The following is a 19896-nucleotide window of genomic DNA, read 5'->3' as shown; positions in this document are numbered from 1 at the left end:
CCTGTAGTTTTCTGAGTAGAGGTCTTTTACCTCTTTAGTTAAGTTTATTCCAAGGTAGCTTAATTTTTTTGGTGTGATGGTAAATGGGATTCTTTTTTTAGTCTCTCTTTCTGTAAGTTCACTATTGGTGTATAGAAATGCCATAGATTTCTTGGTGTTGATTTTGTATCCTGCTACATTGCCAAATTCATGTATTAAGTCTAATAGTTTTTTGATAGAGTCTTTAGGTTTTTTTTAATGTATAATATCATGTCATCTGCAAATAAGGATAGTTTTACTACTTCTATTCCAATTTTGATGCCTTTTATTTTTTCTTCTTGTCTAATTGCAATGGCTAACACTTCCAGTACTATGTTGAACAGGAGTGGTGAGAGTGGGCATCGATATCTTGTTCCTGTTCTTAGGGGAAATGGTGTTCGTTTTTGTCCATTGAGTATGATGTTGGCTGTGGGTTTGTCATATATGGCTTTTATTATGTTGAGATATGATCCTTCTATTCCCACCTTGCTGAGAGTTTTTATCAAAAATGGGTGTTGGATTTTGTCAAATGCTTTTTCTGCATCAATTGATATGACTGTGTGGTTTTTTTTCCTTTCAATTTATTTATGTGATGTATCACGTTTATTGATTTGCAGATATTGTACCATCCTTGCATCCCTGGGATAAATCCTACTTGGTCATGGTGTATGATCTTTCTGATGTACTTCTGGATCTGATTTGCTAAGATTTTGTTGAGGATTTTGGCATCTATGTTCATGAGGGATATTGGCATGTAATTCTTTTTTTAAAAAAATATATTTTATTGATTTTTTACAGAGAGGAAGGGAGAGAGATAGAGAGTTAGAAACATCGATGAGAGAGAAACATCGATCAGCTGCCTCCTGCACATCTCCCACTGGGTATGTGCCCGCAACCCAGGTACATGCCCTTGATCGGAATCGAACCCGGGACCCTTCAGTCCGCAGGCCGACGCTCTATCCACTGAGCCAAACCGGTTTTGGCTGGCCTGTAATTCTTTTTCATTGTGTTGTCTTTCCCTGGTTTTGGTATTAGGGTGATGCTGGCTTCATAGAATGAGCTTGGAAGTGTTCTTTCCTCTTGAATTTTTTGTAGTAGTCTGAGGAGGATAGATTTTAGTTCTTCCTTGAATGTTTGGTAAAACTCCCCTGTGAAGCCATCTGGCCCTGGGCTTTTGTTTGCTGGAAGCTTTTTATGACTGCTTCAAGTTCTGCCATAGTTATTGGCCTATTGAGATTTTTAGATTCTTTTTGATTGAGTTTTGGAATGTTGTATTTTTCTAGGAATCTGTCCATTTCCTCCAGGTTGTCAAGTTTGTTGCAGTAGAGTTGGCCATAGTATTTTTTTTTTTAATATATTTCATTGAGTTTTTACAGAGAGGAAAGGAGAGAGATAGAGAGTTAGAAACATAGACGAGAGAGAAACATCGACCAGCCGCCGCCTGCACACCTCCTACTGGGGATGTGCCCGCAACCCAGGTACATGCCCTTGACCGGAATCGAACCTGGGACCTTTCAGTGCGCAGGCCAACGCTCTATCCACTGAGCCAAACCGGTTTCAGTGGCCATAGTATTTTTTAACAATCGTTTGTATTTCTGTGGAGTATGTTGTTATCTCGCCTGTATCATTTCTGATTTTGTTTATTTGGGTCCTTTTTCTTTGCTTCTTTGTGAGCCTGACTAGAGGTTCATCAGTCTTGTTTATCCTTTCAAAGAATCAGCTCTTGGTTTCAATGATTTTATGTATTTTTTTTTTTTTTTGGTCTCTGTGTCATTTATTTCTGCTCTAATCTTTATTATCTCCTTCCTTCTGCGCACTCTGGGTTTTTCTTATTGCTCTCTTTATAATTTTTTGAGATGAAGAGTTAGATGATTTACTACCATTTTTTCTTGTTTTTTGAGATAGGTCTGTAGAGCTATAAACTTCCCTCTCAGGACTGCTTTCATTGTGTCCCATAGGTTTTGGATTGTTGTGTTTTCATTGTCATTGTTTTCCAGGATGTTTTTAATTTCTTCTTTGATCTCATTGGTAACCCAATCAGTATTTAATAACATGCTATTCAGCTTCCAAGTGTTTGAGTATTTTGGGTTTTTTTTATTGTAGCTTATTTCTTATATTATGCCAATGTGGTCTGAGAAGATGCTTGGTAGATTTCAATCTTCTTGAATTTGGCGAGACTTTGTTTGTGACCCAATATGTGGTCTATTTTTGAAAATGTCCCATGAGTGCTTGAGAAGAACGTATATTCCATGGCTTTGGGGTTAAATGTTCTGAAGATGTCAATTAAGTCCATCTGATCTAGTGAGTCATTTAGGATTGCTGTTTCTTTGCCTATTTTTTGTCTAGAGGATTTATCCAGTGGTGTATTAAAGTCCCCTACTACGATTGTATTGTTGTCGATCTCTCCCTTGATATCTTCCAGGAGTTTTTTTATGTATTTAGGTGCTCCTGCATTGGGTGCATGTATGTTCATCAGGGTTATATTCTCTCGTTGTATTTGATCCCTTTAGTATTATGAAGTGGCCTTCCTTATCTCTTGTTATGGCCTTCACTTTGAGGTCTATTTTGTCCAATATAAGTATTGTTACCCCAGCTTTTCTTTCATTTCCATTTGCCTGAATGATATTTTTCCATCCCTTCACTTTCAGTCTGTGTGAGTCCCTTATTCTGAGGTGGGTCTCTTGTAGACAACAAATATATGGGTCATGTTGTTTTATCCATTCAGCCACTCAATGTCTTTGGATTGGAGCATTTAGTCCATTTACGTTTAAAGTTATTATTGAAACGTACTTGTTTGTAGCCATTTCTATTTTTTGTGGCTGTTTTCTTTCTGAGCTTTTTGTTTCTTCTTTTTACACCAGTCCCTTTAGCATTTCTTGCATTGCTGGCTTGGTGGTGATAAACTCCCTTAGCCTTTTTTTGTCTGTGAAGCTTCTTATTTCCCCTTCAAGTTTGAATGATAGCCTTGCTGGATAGAGTATTCTTGGATTCAGTCCTTTGCTTTGCATCACTTTGTAAATTTCTGTCTATTCTTTTCTGGCCTGATGTGTTTCTGTTGAGAAATCATTTGATAATCTAATGGGAGATCCCTTGTATGTAACTTTTCATCTTTCTCTTGCAGCCTGTAAGATTCTGTCTTTGTCCTGAACATTTGCCATAGTAATTATGATGTGTCTTGGTGTGGGTCTTTTCGGGTTCACCTCGTTTGGGACTCTGTGCTTGTGTGACTTTTCTCTTCCCTACCTCAAGGAAGTTTTCTGATATTATTTCCTCAAATAGGTTTTCTAACCCTTGTTCCTCTTTCTGTTGTTCTGCCACCCCTATTATTCATATGTTGTTTCATTTCATGTTGTCCCATAGCTCCCTTTGGCTCTCCTCTTGTCTTTAAATTTTTTCTCCAATTGCAGTTCAGTTTGGGTGTGTTTTGCTTCCCTGTCTTCTAATTCGCTATTTTGGTCCTCTGCTTCTCCTAGTCTACTGTTGAAACTTTCAATGATATTTTTTATTGCAGCTATATCACTCTTCATTTCCTCTTGGTTCTTACATAAATTATTGATTTTTTCATCCATTTCTTTTTGATTCGTACTTAAGTTGTTGATTTTTTTCATCCGTTTCTTCTTGATTCTTGCATAAGTTGTTGATTTTTTCCTCCATCCAGTTTATGCATTCTAGTACCCCTAATCTGAATTCTTTTTCCATCATGTTGCATGCCTCTGTTTCACTTTTCTTTTCTGGTGAGTTCTCCTTTTCTTTCCTTTGGGGGTTTCTTTGTCTACCCATGTTTGATCTTACTGACATTTCTAGATGTTGAGTCATTCAGGGGCTGCTCCCTGGGTAGCAGTGGCTCCTTTTGCTGTGGTTGCTCCTCGGGCAGTTGTGGTACCAGGTGTTCCTCAGTTGGCAGCAGCTCCTTTGATGGGTGCTATTCACAGCTGTGGTGGTTCTTCTGGCTGGTGGGGGGAGGCTTCACACACAGCTGCTGTTCCTCAGACAGAGGGTGTGCTGATCACGAGGCTGCTGTTCCTTGGATGGGGGCTGACTACACACGCAGCTGCTAGTCCTTGAACTGGGGCGGACTGCTCACGTGGCTGCTTCTCCGTGAATGGGGCAGTGATTAATATTTTTATAATTTAGCTTTATGTCTCATTTACTCAATAGTTTATTATTATTAATCCTCACCCAAGGATATGTTTTCTTAAAAATTTTCTGTACAGAACTGGGTGCCTGGGGCTGTGTTGTGGCCTCTCTTTCTGAGTCTATGTGGTAGGGAAATCTTCCATAAGCAGCAGATGAGTGGTTTGTCAGAGCTGTCCCAGGTCAATTCTGGCTTAACAGATTCTTTCTACAGGTTCAGAAGTGTCCGTCCACCTTATCCAGATGCTGGCTGGGTCCTGGGCTGAGGTCTGGGAGCTCCTGGAGTTCCCCCAGGTTCAATTCTGATAAAATCAGCAGTGGGCGCCTTCTGGAGGTTTCTCCCGTGCCCCCGGGCCTCAAATCCTGTCCACTCACCGGATGGCTAATCAAAGCCAAAACGCGGTAGCTTCCCGATTTAGGGAACCATCCCTAACAACCCTTTTAAAACATTGTATCTATGATTATAAATTTTTTTAAAAATATATTTTATTGATTTTTTTACAGAGAGGAAGAGATATGGATAGAGAGCCAGAAACATTGATGAGAGAGAAACATTGATCAGCTGCCTCCTGCACACCCCCTACTGGGATGTGCCTGCAACCAAGGTACATGCCCTTGACTGGAATCAAACCTGGTACCCTTTAGTCTGCAGGCCGATGCTCTATCCACTGAGCCAAACCAGTTAGGGCTATGATTTTTAACTTTTAACTAAAGGCCCAGTGCATGAAATTCATGCATGGGTAGGGTCCCTAGCAGCTGCTGGCTGCCAGATGGGGCCTCCCTTCCCCCGGCTGCCTGCCGCTGCCGCCCCTTGGTGGTCAACTCACATCTAACTCCTGGTCAGTTGAACTCCCACCCATGGGGACAATTTGCATATTAGCCTTTTGTTATATAGGATGGCTTGACTTTGTGCATAAGCCAATCAAGTTTGTATGTTAATACCAACTAAATTTGATATTGCATATTATCATTTTTATCAATTGCTTCTTTTATGTTTTGTGTGTTAACAGCATATTATCTTACATAATTTCTCAAAAAGAAATGTGGAGTGGTGTTTCGATATTAATAATGCTGAGAAACTTTTCAAAGATGGCATATTCGAGTTTAATTTATTAAGTGGGACTCTACTACCAAATGAAGAGTATAAAGTTTTCTTAAGGTTTTGTCCAAGTAAGTAGTTTTTCCTATTTTGTTGTTGATATTTCAGTTTATTTTTCACATATTGTTTTATCATGTATGCAAAAGTTTAACTTATTTGTTATGTGTTTTAAAAACTGTTTTAAGAAATTTCTTAGTAGAATTTTATAGTAATCATACTAAAAAAATCACTGCCAGTGGTCCTCACCTACTGGTATTCATGCCGTTGTGATCCTCTTTCACATCAAATAGGGCTGATATATAACCCATGGGATATTATGGATGTGATGGTGTTGGCCTTCCAAGGCTAGGTCAGAAAAGGCATTGCATCATCTGGCTAGTACTCTTGGATTGCTTGTTTTTGAGGAAGCTGGCCAGCATCTCTATTTATTTATATTTCCACTTTATTTCATGGTAGTTATTACAGTTACTTTTTGAAACAAACCTTAGTTTGTTTTTTTCCCAGTTTCTAAGAAAAGGCACGTAATTGACTTCACTTTAGAGAATGTTTCTCTCTATCCCTCTCCCTTCTTCTCTGAAAAAATCAATAAAATAAAAAAATTATTTTATAGGCATCATTATTGCTAATGAGATTTTTTCCATTCTTTTAAATTAACTAGCATTGTATAAAAGGAATATATTTATACTTTGTCTGGGACTTCTGTACCAAACTTCCCTGGTTAGATCTGGAAGTTTTTCAAATATTATTCTACATTGTTTTTTAAGAAAATAGTTTATAATATAAACCGTGGTAATTAATAAAGTTGTCTCTCTTTTTACAATATTTATTTTTTCTCTTCCTCTTCCCCTTCTCCTTATTCATCCCTATCCTCCTCCTGAATCTGTTAATACAATGTTACTACAGTACAATAACATTACATTAAATTAGAATTGTATTATAATTGTAATCTCTCTGAATGTATTATTATAATGGCAGTTTGTTTAAATTTTGATTCCAAAAGTTTTGCTTTGTGTATTTAGATGTTATGAAAAATTTGTCTAATATACATTTCATAAATAAGTACATGCATCTTAAAATATTGATTTTTTCCCTACAAAATGCTATTTGCATAAATGATCTTTATGTGCTACATTGACATTTTGTCTTCCTTTTTCTACCTTTGGCTGATATATTTCTTAATTTTCCATCTTTGTCTTTTACAATTAGAATAAATATTATAAACCAAAAGACCACAAGATGAAATTCCTGTGTTGAGCACCTGCTCAGTAGAAACCAAGATATCACATGGGGAGTTTCTTACACTATGAGGCATGTGCAGTAGGAGCCACGATAGCAACCATAGAGGGAAAGTGTCTAATCTGGGAAAAGGATTGGAATAGATAAGGAACACAAAACCCTAGATGATCTAGGAAATGGATTGGTTAGGAGGAGGGTCCAACACAAGCCTGCAAAGGATTGACATATTGATTGGTTAGTTGAAAGAGAGTCTGGTATTTTCCAAGCCCAAGATAATATAATTAGAGCCTAACAAAGGGAAGCTCTCTCTCTTTCTCTCTCCTGGTAACATGGGTCTGTTCGCCCTTGCTTTCACCTGTTCTCTCTCTGTAGCAGCCATGTGGGCCTAGCTGTTGCATTGGGCCCAAGTGCAGGTATGCCTCTCCAAGGGCTCCAAGTGGGCTACAAACATGAGCCTGGGTACCGAGTATGGCAATATAATACCAGCCAGAGCACAATAAAAAACAGAAGTTAAGCTAGCTAAATGGGGACAGAGACTGAACTGGACTGAACCAATGGCACAGAATGTGTGGATCCTGGCCTTTCTTCTGGGCTTGATAAAGACAAGACTTGGCTTCTTCCATAGCAGGATGGATGGAGATGAGACACTGGGAACCTGGGGGTAGTCTTTTATTCCTATTCCAATAAATATTACACTATATCTCATCCTCCCATATATGGCTCCCCAAATTCTTTTCTTGCAACTCCATGAAGGACCCTATTTCAAACAACAACACATGGATGACTGGATTTTCAGATTTTCTAAACATCACCTGAAAATATTTAATGTATACTTGTAACTTACTTTAGGTATTTGAGTGTTTGATTCTTACCTTTCTTGTTAAAAATGGAAGCATTTGTTTATTTCTAAAATATCTTCTAAAAATTATGGGCTGAAAATACCTGTGACTAGTAAGAAGATTGAATCAGCATTAAAAATTTCTCAACAAAGAATAGCCCAGAACCAAATGGCTTCACTGGAGAATTCTACCAAATCTTTAAAGTAAAACCAATGTTCTTAAAAATCTTCTCAAAAACTGAAGAGGAGGAAACACTTTCAAACTTATTTTATGAAGAAAGCATTACCTTGATACAAATTCTGGACAAATAGATGATATGAAAATAAACTAAGGCCAATAGCCTTGATAAGCATAGAGGTAAAAATCTTCAAGAAAATACTAGCAAAATGGAAAAAAAATTACCTAATTAATTAAAAAATGATACTAATAAACTAAATTCAACAGCACATTAAAGGATCATACTGTGGCTAGACCCTGTTATACTGGTCATTGAGCACAGCTGCCTTCTATTCTCAGGACTTTAAAGAGTTTTAGTGAGGTGGTTTTTACTTTTTACACCTCCTTTATTTTTTTTTCCTTTGACTGCCACAGGGATGGAGACTGGGATGTGATAGTATATATGACTCACATGAGTCTCTAAGTAAGTTTCCAATTCCCTCTGAATCTGAATCACTATTCATGAATCTAATTTATGTGGCTAGACTCACACTCCCCTTGGGTAAGCTTGTTTTTGTTCTCATGTAAATATCTTCAGTGTTTCCCAAGTCTGCCATCCAGGATGCATATTGGATAGAAAAATCTCTATTCCAAAATGATGGTGGAGTAAGTGGAAGCTACACTGATATTCTCCGAGGACCAAACTGGAAATAAAGCTAAAATACAGGAAAACTACTCTGAAAAATCTATTGAAGACTAACTGGAAAGAACCCTGATAACAAAGCACAGAAATTGGAGACCTCATGGAGACTGGTAGGAAGGGTGGAAGTGCGAAAGAGCTACAGACAGCAAATGAAGTTCTGGACAGTTATCTCAGCTGTGGGTGGTTCCCTCTGAGAACTCTTGGGTCTAAACTCCAAGCTGGGCTCCCCAGCCCAGAGCACCAGAACTGAGAAAGGTGCCCACATAACATCTGTCTGTGAAAAGAAGCAGGGTTGTCTCTCTGTCAGGGAGAGAGGGCTGGAAATGCAGGCACCCTCTTAAAGTGCCAACTCACAAAATTTCATGTGCAGCCACTCACCTTGGGCTTCAAAAGAGGTAGGGAAGAGTGGACTATAGCTGTGTGATGATAAGCCAGGATTGGGGGATCTAGGGTTGGAGCTCAGAGGGCAGCCACCCGGTTTCTTATGCAGAATCGTTCCCTGAAACTATGGAGGGTATATTTCTCCAGTGGACCTTTGCTACCCAGGTGATTTTTGCCAGGGGGAAGCAGTTGCCCCACCCTGTTGGAAGACCTCTTGCCCTACCCTGTGGTCAATAGCCTGAGGCTAATCAAGATGGATAACAAGCAGACTTGAGGCAGAGGCAGATATTTGAAGGCTTTAAATCTTTGCCTGATCTCCTTCTGGGCTGGGGTTAGGAAAAGCAGAACCTGGTGCCTATCTGGGTCCTTTCCAAAGGCACCCACCCCAGCAGAGGGAGCCACAAGCTGTGGATTGCTGATGTCTCCAAACAGGGTACTCAGGGTCAGTCACAAATTGCTTCTGACATTGTTCTGCACTACAGTTTGGGAGTCATAGCAGATCTACCTAATACATAGACACATACCTGAAGAGGCAGCCAAAATGGGGAAACTAAAAAACAAGCCCCAAATGAAAGAACAAGATAATTCTCTAAAAGAAATGTTAAACAAAATGGAGATAAGAAATTTACCAGGTATAGAGTTCAAAATAATGATGACAAGGATTCTGAACAGCATGAGAAAAGATATAGTAACTATGAAAAATGACCAGTTGGAAATGAAGAGTGACATAGTACTAATGAAGAACACATTGGAAGGAATACACAGCAGGTTAAGGGAAGCTGAGAATTAGATCAGTAAATTAAAAGACAGGGTAGAAAAAATAACTCAATCAGAGAAATTAAAAGGAAAAAAAACAATTAAAAAACAGGACAGCTAAAGAGAGCTATGGTACACCATGAAACATAATGATATTCACATCATAGGGGTGACAGATGGGGAAGAAAGTGAGAAAGTTATAGAGGATGTGTTTGTGGAAATAGTTGCAGAAAACTTCCCTCACCTTGTGAAGGAAAAAGTCACACAAGTTCAGGAGGCACAGAGAATCCCAAGAAAGAAGAACTCAAACAGGCCCATGCTCAGACACATCATAATTAAAATGTCAAAAATGAAAGACAGAGTCTTAAGGCAGCCAGAGAAAAACAATTTGTTATCTACCAAGTAGCTCCCATGAGTCTGTCAGCTGATTTTTTATCAGAAACTCTATAGGTCAGAAGGAAATGGCATGAAGTGTTCAAGGTAATGGAAAGCAAGGATCTGAAACCAGGATTACTATATCCAGTAAGATGAAATAAAGAACTCCCAGACAACAAGAGGCTTAAGGAGTTTATCACCACTAAACCAGTACTGTAAGAAATGCTACAGGGACTGCTGTAATGAGAAGAAATATAGAGAGAAAGAACCATAGGCATAAAAAATTAAAATGGCAATAAATAAAAAAATAAAAAAATTAAAATGGCAATAAATAAGTACATATCAATAATAATCTTAAATGTAAATTGATTAAATTCTCCAAAAGACATATGGTAGCTGAATGGATATGAAAACATGACCCAAATATATGCTGTCTCCAAGAGACCCATCTCAGAACAAAAGACTCACACAGCATGAGAGTGAAGGAATAGAAAAATTTTTTTTTTCCATGCAAGTGGAAATGAAGAAAAGTTGGTGTAGCAACATTCATATCTGAAAAAATACAGTTTTAAAATGAAGGTCATCACAAGAGATAATATAGATCACTACATAATACTAAAGGGAATGATTCAACAAGAGGATATAATCCTGGTAAACATATATGCACCCAATATAGGAGCACCTAAAGATATATATATCTGTAATATGCAGATGAGGTTGAGACTCCATCACAGTCATGACCAGCTCAGGAGGAGGGGCCAGGCTCTGCCTGAGTCTGAGAGATCAACACAGAGGGGCGCCTTCTCTGAGCCTCTGCAGCGTGGCTGGGTGCAGGTCCCCAGCAGATACACACACACACACACACACACACACACACACACACACAGGGTTCCTGCTCCAAGCCTCCTGCTCTGAGCCTCTGTGGCGCAGCTGGGGGCAGGCCCCCAGCGGACACACACACACACACACACACACACACACACACACACAAACACAGAGCACCTTCTCCAGTCCTCTGCGGCCAGAATGCGGCTTAGGCCCACTCCCCACAGGAAGCGTGCCTAAGACATCAGTAGGACATCCCCTGAGGGCTTCCAGACTGTGAGAGGGGGCAAGCTGGGCTGAGGGACCCCACCCCCCAGTGCATGAATTTTGTGCACTGGGCCTCTAGTGTGTGTGTGTGTGTGTGTGTGTGTGTGTGTGTGTGTGTTTAAAACTTCTAGAGGACTTTAAGAGAGAGATAGTCAGCAATACAGTCATAGTAGGGGACTTTTACACCCAACTGACTTCACTGGATATATCTTCCAGACAAAAAATTAACAAGGAAACAGTGACTCTAAATGACACACTGGATTAGATGGATTTAATTGAGATTTATAAAACTTTTCACCCTAAAGCTGCAGAACATACATTCTTCTCAAGTGCACATGGGTTTTTCTCAAAGATAGATCACATGTTATGACACAAAACAAGTCTCTTCAAGTTCAAGAGGATTGAAATCATATCAAGCATCTCAGATCACAATGGCATGAAATCAGAAATCAACTACAGTAAAAACACTAAAAAACATTAAAACATATGGAGGCTTAATAGCATGTTATTAAACAATGAATGGACCACAAATTAGATCAAGAAAGAAACCAGAACCTTCCTGGAAACAAATGTAAATGAGCACAAAACAACTTAATCTCTGGGACACCGCAAAAGCAGTTTTGGGATGGAAGTGGATAGCACTACAGACCTACCTCAAAAAAAAAAAAAAACAAGAACAATTAGTAATAAGCTATTTAACCCTACAACCTAAAGAAGAAGAAAGAGAACAAGCCCAGTGTAAATAGAAGGAAGGACATAATAAAGATCTGAGCAGAAATAAATGACATAGATATTAAAAAGAAATACAAAGACCAATGAAAGCAAGAGCTGGTCCTTTGAAAAAATAAAAAAGATTGATGAACCATTACTCAGACTCATCAATAAACAATGAGAGAGGATACAAATAAATAAAACCAGAAATAAAAGTAGTGAAGTAACAACTGATACTACAGAAATACAAAGGATTGAAAGAAAATACTATCAACAACTATATGCCAACAAGATGAACAATGTGGATGAAATGGACAATTTCTTAGAAAAATGCAGTCTCCCAAAAATGAATTAGAAAACCTGAATAGGGCAATAACAACTGATAAAATTGAAGCAGTAATCAAAATACTGCCAACAAACAAAAGCACTGATCCAGACAGCTTCACAGGAGAGTTTTACCAAACATTCAAAGAAGAGCTAACATCTGTACTTCTTAAACTATTCCAAAAAATCCAAGAGGAATGAACACTTCCAACCTCTTCTTATAAGGCTAGCATTATCCTAATTCCAAAACCAGATAAAGACACTACAAAGAGAGAGAATTATAGGCCAATATCCCTGATAAAAATAGATGTGAAAATCCTCAACCAAATAATAGCAAATAGGATGCAGCAATATAATAAAAAGATCATACACCATGACCAAGTGGGATTTTTCCAGGGGTGGAAGGCTGATACAATATTTGCAAATTAATAAATGTGATACATCACATAAACACATTGAAAAAGAAAACTCACATGATCATATCAATAGACACAGAAAAAAATTCAACAAAATCCAACACCTATTTCTGATAAAAACTCTCACCAAAGTGGGAATAGAGGAATCATACCTCAACATAATAAAAGCCATATATGACAAATCTACAGCCAACATCATACTCAATAGGAAAAACTAAAACCATTTTCCCTAAGAACAGGAACAGGGGTGTCCACTATCACCACTTCTAATTCAACAAAGTACTGCAAGTCCTAGCTACACTTATCAGAAAAGAGGAAGAACATAAAAGGCATCCAAACTCTCATTGTTTACAGATGACATGATATTGTACATAGAAAACCCTAAAGACATTTTAATGATGTTAATTATATTAATCATTAGATTCAATGAAATTTCTATTAAAATACCAACAGCATATTTCACAGTCCTAGAACAAATACTTCAAAAATTTATATGGAACCAAAAAAGAGCCTGACTTGCTGCAGCAAGCTTGAGAAATTAGAACAATGTTGGCGCTATCACAGCACCAAATATCAAGTTATACTTAAAGCCACTGTAATCTAAATACCCTGGTACTGGCACAAAAACAGACATACAGATCAATGGAACAGAACAGAGAACACAGAAGTTGATCCAAGCCATTACACTCAATTAATGTTTGACAAAGGAGGCAAGAGTATACAATGAAGTCAAGACAGTGCTTTAATAAATTGTGCTGGGAAAATTGGAAAGATACATGCAAAAAAAAATAAAACTATTCCACCAACTTCACCATACACAAGAAGAAACTTAAAATGGATAAAAGACTTAAATGTAAGTTGTGAAACCATAAAAATCTCAGAAGAAACCATAGGCAGCAAAATCTCAGACATCTCTCTTAGCAATATGTTTGAGGATACATCTCCAAGGGCAAAGGAAATTAAGGAGAAAATAAACAAATGGGACTACATCAAAATTAAAAACTTCTGCACAGCAAAAGAAACCATCAACAAAATGAAAAGGGATCACACTGTATGGGAGAAAATATTTGGCAATGATACATTTGATAAAGTGTTAATATCCAAAATATATAAGAAACTCATACAACTTAAAGGAAGAAAAGCAATCCAATTAAAAAATGGGCAAAGGACCTAAATAAACACTTATCCAAATGGGCATACAGATGACTAAAAGACATGAGAAAATGCTCAAAGTCACTGATCATCAGAGAAATGCAAATTTAAATGACCATGAAGTATCACCTCACACCTGTCAGAATGGCTACCAACAATGAAACAACAAATGTTATGTGCTGGGGAGGATGTGGAGAAAAGGGAACCCTAGTACATTGCTGGTGGGAATGCATACTCGTGCAGCCATTATGGAAAACAGTATGGAATTTCCTCAAAAAATTAAATATGGAACTGCCTTTCTACTCAGTGATCCCACTTATAGGAATATATCCTAAGAAACTCGAAACACCAATCAGAAAGAATGTATGCACCCCTATGTTAATAGCAGTAAAATTTATAATAGCTTATATCTGGAAACAGCCTGAGTGCCCATTAGTAGATGAGCAGATAAAAAAGCCGTGGTACATTTACACCATGGAATACTGTGCAGCTGTAAAAACTCTTACCCTTTGAGCCAGTATAGAAGGACCTGGAGAGTATTAAGCTAAGCAAAATAACCCAGTCAGAGAAAGACAAGTGTCTTATGATCTCATTAAAGTGGAATCTAATGAACAAAATAAATTGATGAACAAAATAGATCCAGAGACATAGAAGCATGGAATAGACTGGGGAATCTCAGAGAGAGGGTGGTTGGGTGGGAAGAGATCAATCAGGAATTGTATGCATATATTCAGACAATAGAGTGGTGAAGGTCTGGGGTAGAGGGAGGGGATGGGTTAGAAGAGGTCAATTGTGGAAAAGAGAAGGACATATGTAATACTTTTAACAATAAAGATTTAATAAAAATCAATAAATTACAAAAAGAAATTAGTTTAAAGGTGCTAAAAAACAAAAAAGAATTATCTGCATGAGAATCCCTGCTGCATAACAACACAGAACTTTCCTGATAATGAGATTAATGAAGTAAGGGTATTGACAAGAGGTTTCTTCTTTTTTATATTGACTTTTAGAGAGAGAAGAAGGGAGAAGGAGAGAGAAATAGAAACATTGATTAGAGAGAAACATGGATCACTTGCCTCCTGCACACCTCCTACTGGGGATCGAGCCAGCAACTTGGGTATGTGCCCTGATCAGGAATCAAATCTTCAACTTCTTGGTGCCTTGTTCGACGCTCAACAACTGAGCCACACTGATCCGGCAACAGCTAGCTTTTTTAAACAGACCAGAACAAAGGAGCAGCGGTTAAGTGCTTAAAAATAATAAGCTATATAGATTTTTTTCCTGTTTTTGAGAAAATCTGTATTGGTATTTGTCTCTAATTTACAGCATATGTTTATTTAGTTTATAATGCCATAACTAAAGCATAGCAAATGCCGTTTCCAAACTATATTTCTTTTTTTAATGTGTTACTGTAACTTACCTTTTATTCTTCCTTATTATTCTTACTTATGAATCAACATTAGATTGTATCCTGTTGTATATGCTGTTTGAGCCTATGCAGATTCTCATGACTGGGCTTTTCTATCCATTTCTCAGTTGTGGGTGTTGACTCCTAATAGGTTATGTCTGTCCCCCTGGCTGAAGGAAGATGCCAGGAATTTAAGCTTTATCACCACCACTACCTCAGGTGGCCCAGCCCCCTCCCTCCTGTGTGACAATCTCTCTGTTGAATTCACATCTCAGAGCTCTCTGTATGATCAGGTTAAATCTGGATTCTAAAACCACAACTTTTCATAGCCTCTTGCCTGGCCCTGTTCTGCTTCCCCCTTTGCCTACACGTTCCCCCTGAGCACACTTTCTCAGTAAATCACTTGCTTCAGAAATTTCAGCACACTATGTTTTACACATGTTGAAATCTAAATAAAATACCCACAACTGGCTATGTGATCAATAAAAAGGCAGGATAAGAACCTATTATAGCTTTTATAGAGAGTTCCTTGAGCTATGTATTTTCTCTCAATAATATCCTGTTAGGCCCTAGCCGGTTTGGCTCAGTGGATGGAACGTCGGCCTGTGGACTCAAGGATCCCAGGTTCGATTCCGGTCTAGGGCATGTACCTTGGTTGCAGGCACATACCAGTAGGGAGTGTGCAGGAGGCAGCTGATCGGTGTTTTTCTCCCATCGATGTTTCTGGCTCTCTATCCCTCTCCCTTCTTCTCTGTAAAAAATCAATAAAATATATTAAAAAAAATAATATCCTGTTAGCACTGTGTTGCATTAACTTGATGTCTCGCTTATATTTGTTAGCATGGCATTGCATAATGGCTTCAGTTTTATGTGTGAGAAAAAGTACATAGGATTCTGTGATTAGTAGGTCTAAAAAATGTTTCATCATTTATTACCTCTGCTTAGAACTCTGAAAATATAATAGAAAACATCAAATATTTTCTGCTTTCTGAAGTTTATTTTTAATGAGGTATCATTATATATTTCTGTCTTCTCAGTTTCTACTGTGTCTGGTCTTGAAAGAAATAGCTAGTTCAGCTAAAGCTTCTATTTGTATTTATATACAGAACTTTCCCTCTATTTCCGTATCAACATTTATATCAAGATGTAATAGATTGGACAATCGAGAAGGAAATAGGAAACATTTCCATTTGACTTTTCCTTCTGTATGGAGCTGAGCCCAATCAAATCTGGGGTTCCCCTGTTAGGATCCCAACTTAATTGTTAACAAACAAACAAACATGCCTGTAACAAGTTTATATAATTTACATCTCGGATGGGAGAAAAGGCATATCTGTGCTCAAAAAAAGTGTCATTGAATCCCCAGTAGTTTTAGGTTACAAATGGAGCCCCTTCTCTATTACCCCAGAAAACCTTTAACAGGTCTGAAACCTAGAAATAATCTCAAAATAGCCCATTTAAAATTCAGAATTCAATAAGCCTTAAAACCTTACCTAACTCTAAAATTAATGTTAGTTCCCTCCAAAATAATTTTAACAATATCAGGTTCATTAAATGATACTATCCTTTCTTATAGATTTATAATGCTTTAAATGCATAAAATTTTAAAACTTATTTTATAAACTCAAGGTGCTGATACAATCTCTTATATTTGCACAAAGTCTTTACTAGTAGTCGTCTGTCATTGTTAAAAGGAAGTCCCTATTCCCGACCCATTTCAGCCACTTCCTACTTTCCAAGGACTCCAGTCTATTTGGACATGTAAATGGCTTATTTGAACACATAAAGGCATCCAGTGCATTGAAAACTAGTGGGTTTGATCAGTTCAGTGAGTCCATTGCTTTTGATTATGGTTCACAATGATGTCACTTTTGAACATAGGTCTGCATCATCCAGAACACTCTCATTCTCTGCCCTGGTGATACCCTTAATGGCCCCGATCCCTGCCAGGCCACTCTGGTGTCCAGTTCTTGAATTCTAAGATTATATATTGAAATCATACTCACCAGATCACATTTTCCTCCTGATGATGCCATTTCTTACACGGAGTAACGAGAGAAGCATTTCAGGGATCCATGCATTGAAGGATGAGGTATAGTGGTAAGATTTATTGGAGAAAAATACAGGACTGACCCTAGGTGCCTGGTGTCTCATCCACAACCAGATGGCTCAGAAATGTCTCACTATGGAATAACTCCAGTCTCTTGGGCCACAAACATGCTCTTGTCCTCACCAAGCCCACGAGGATCAGGGCCCAGAGATGCAGAACTTCTCTGTGTCTCATTTTCCCCATCGGCACATCCACCCCAAGTCTGCATTTGGGTCACAACCTGTGCTGCACTTGAGCTCAGCATGGCTGCTAAGCCCGCACAGTTGCTGTGAAGAGAGAGTGTATGAATGAGTGGGCAAACAAACAAAACCCAGGCCTTGGTTAAGCTTTAATTATATTATCTCCAGGTTTGGAAAAAGCAGGTTTTCTTTCAAACTAAACAGACTCTTTCCTGGCTCTTTGTGGGCTTATGCTGGGCTCTCCCCTGTGCCATCTTCGCTTCTATTGCACATGCCTTATAGTAGAAGGACTTCCCTCTATGCCATCTTGGTCTCTACTGGGCATCCCGCAACAGAGGAATTTCCCCTTTACTTGTTCTCCTTCCACCTGGCAATCTATCAGAATGGGCCATTGTCCCCTGGGGAGATTGGAAAGTCAGTGCTTCCTGCCCACTGAGGGAAACAAGATGTTGATCCCCTTGGCAGGGCAATGCTGCAATCCCCTGGGGTATCTGGAAACTCTAGCTTCCTAGTTAATCTTGTTTAATTAGATATCTGCTCCCTTCTCTTTCATTAATATCTAACTATCTGCTTACACTAATACTTTGAGACCTATATTTGGGGGTTTAGGTCTAAAGGGCATTGGCAACTTGCTGTGATGGAACCTGTCCTCCAGGACTAACCTACAGCCTCCTATGCTGATCCCTTTTCTCCAACACAGATTGCCGTTCCTCATAGTGAGCTGCCACATGGGAATTTTCTGTTTTCCTACCAAATGAAATTAGGCAGTCGACCCTGGCAGCCTTTCATAAACTTAAAATGTGGGAGAAAGCACATTCCTTTCATCTCAGCACAACCATTTCCCAGTAGTCCCCTGAAATCCTTATAGCAATTGTCTGACCTCATTTTCATAATGCATGTACTAAAGGGTAGCTCCTATTAAGGCATAGAAAACAGTGAAAAAAGATTCTCTCTCATGCACTGTTTCCTCAGTTAGATGTGTTTTCCCATAATAATGAAAATCTACTTTAAGGAGATTTGGTCTATTTTTAGACAGAGTTCACTTTGGAAGATTTTTGTTTCAACAGCTCCTCATTACATGTCTTAAGTTCCTTGGCAGAAGAAATCCAGTTTCTGGATAATCTATTCTGCCCAATTGAGCTGTAACTTCATAGTACATTTTAATATTTAGTAAGGCTTAAACTATTTAAATGTGTTTTTTTTGTGTATGTGTGAACTAGTCTAAAATATTTAATTTTTTTCATTAGCTCATGCTGTAAAATACACAGCTAATGTACCTGTACGTTTAAATAACAGTCCAGTTTGCTACCAAATGTTACATCTGACTGGAGAGCTAAAATTGCCCAAGTTATCACTTGACCGTGAATTCATGTATTTCATCCCTGTTCCTTTGGATGTAGCAAGTGTGATGGATGTCAACATTTTACCTCAGAGTTATTACAGGTAAATGCTTCATGTGAATTTACCATACTTCCTTCGTGTGCTTTTTTGTTTGTATTTGTTATGAGTCATGACAATGTCTAACTTGTTTCTATAGTTGGAACTATTAAAATATTTAATTGTACATTTAAGTTAAATTACAAAAAAGCCCACTTAGTTACCTCACAGTCATTTAATTTTTTGGTAAGAATTATTGTTATGCCTGTCTTTATGGTGTAAGAAACAAGCTTAAAAACTCAGGGCATTAGTTTTCTATTGCTGTGTGACAAATTTACACAAATGTAGTGCCTTCAAACATGAATTTGTTATCTCAGAATTTCTTTGGGTCAGGAGGCCGGGTCAGTTTGACTGTGTCCACTGCTCATGGTCTCAATAGACAGAAATCATGGGATGGGCGACAATCTTCATCTGAGGCTCAGTCCTCTTCCAAGCTCCCTGGTTGTTGGCAGAATTTATCCTTGTAGTTGTAGGACTAAGATACCATTTTCTTGCTGGCTGTTGTCAGGGATCACTCTCAGCTCTTTAAAAAAAAAAAAAAAAAAAAAATATATATATATATATATATATATATATATATATATATATATATATATATATATATATCAATGATTTCAGAGAGGAAGGAAGAGGGAGAGAGAGATAGAGCATCAATGATGACAGAGATGTAATGGTTGACAATAAATGAAAATTATTCAAGTTGGAAAGCATAGGACAACTTTTAGTTTCTCAGCTTGGCCTGCAAGATATAATGAGTGCTTACTTATGCCATGGAGCTTGGTCTAAATGCCATTTCATGAGAGAGTATAGTTAAACTTTAACTTGACAACTTTAGGATTTGGTGTTCTTTCAAGACCCTACCTTTAAGTAGAAACTGACCTTGGTTGCTCAAATAGGAAATAGAAGTGGCTTAAATTATTTTGTGCTGCCATAGCTGGTTTGGCTCAGTGGATAGAGTGTTGGCCTGCGGACTGAAGGGTCCCAGGTTTGATTCTGGCCAAGGGCACATGCCTGGGTTGCGGGCTCGATCCCCAGTAGGGGGCGTGCAGGAGGCAGCTGATCAGTGATTCTCTCTCATCATTGATGTTTCCATCTCTCTATCTCTCTCTTCCTCTCTAAAATCAATAAAAATATATTGAAAAAAATTATTCTGTGCTAAAATGCATTATTTATAACAAAACTTTATCTAATATATGAATTAATATTTTTAGTCTTTCAACTTTGGAATTAATGTAAAAGTGTATCAATTTAAAATGATCTCAAGTCAAAAGTTGAGCCAAATATGGTACAATAAAATCAACAGCATTAATAACTTATCCAGTGACACTTAGATAATTAGCGACAGAATATGATTCAAGCCTGATTTATAA

General features: G+C 38.1%; 1 protein-coding gene across 1 annotated transcript in view; it reads left to right on the top strand.

Moving 5' to 3' along the window:
* Window positions 1–19896, top strand: part of CFAP47 (cilia and flagella associated protein 47) — a 467420-nt gene that overhangs the window by 130203 nt on the left and 317321 nt on the right. Inside the window, 2 exon segments of the mRNA XM_059678706.1 lie at window positions 5163–5322; window positions 18337–18532. Coding sequence (XP_059534689.1) covers window positions 5163–5322; window positions 18337–18532 — 356 coding nt within the window.

This window comes from Myotis daubentonii, chromosome X (assembly GCF_963259705.1).
Source record: "Myotis daubentonii chromosome X, mMyoDau2.1, whole genome shotgun sequence".
Taxonomy (NCBI): domain Eukaryota; kingdom Metazoa; phylum Chordata; class Mammalia; order Chiroptera; family Vespertilionidae; genus Myotis; species Myotis daubentonii.
The sequence above is the reverse complement of the archived record's forward strand: the minus strand, read 5'-3'. Positions and strand labels throughout refer to the sequence as shown.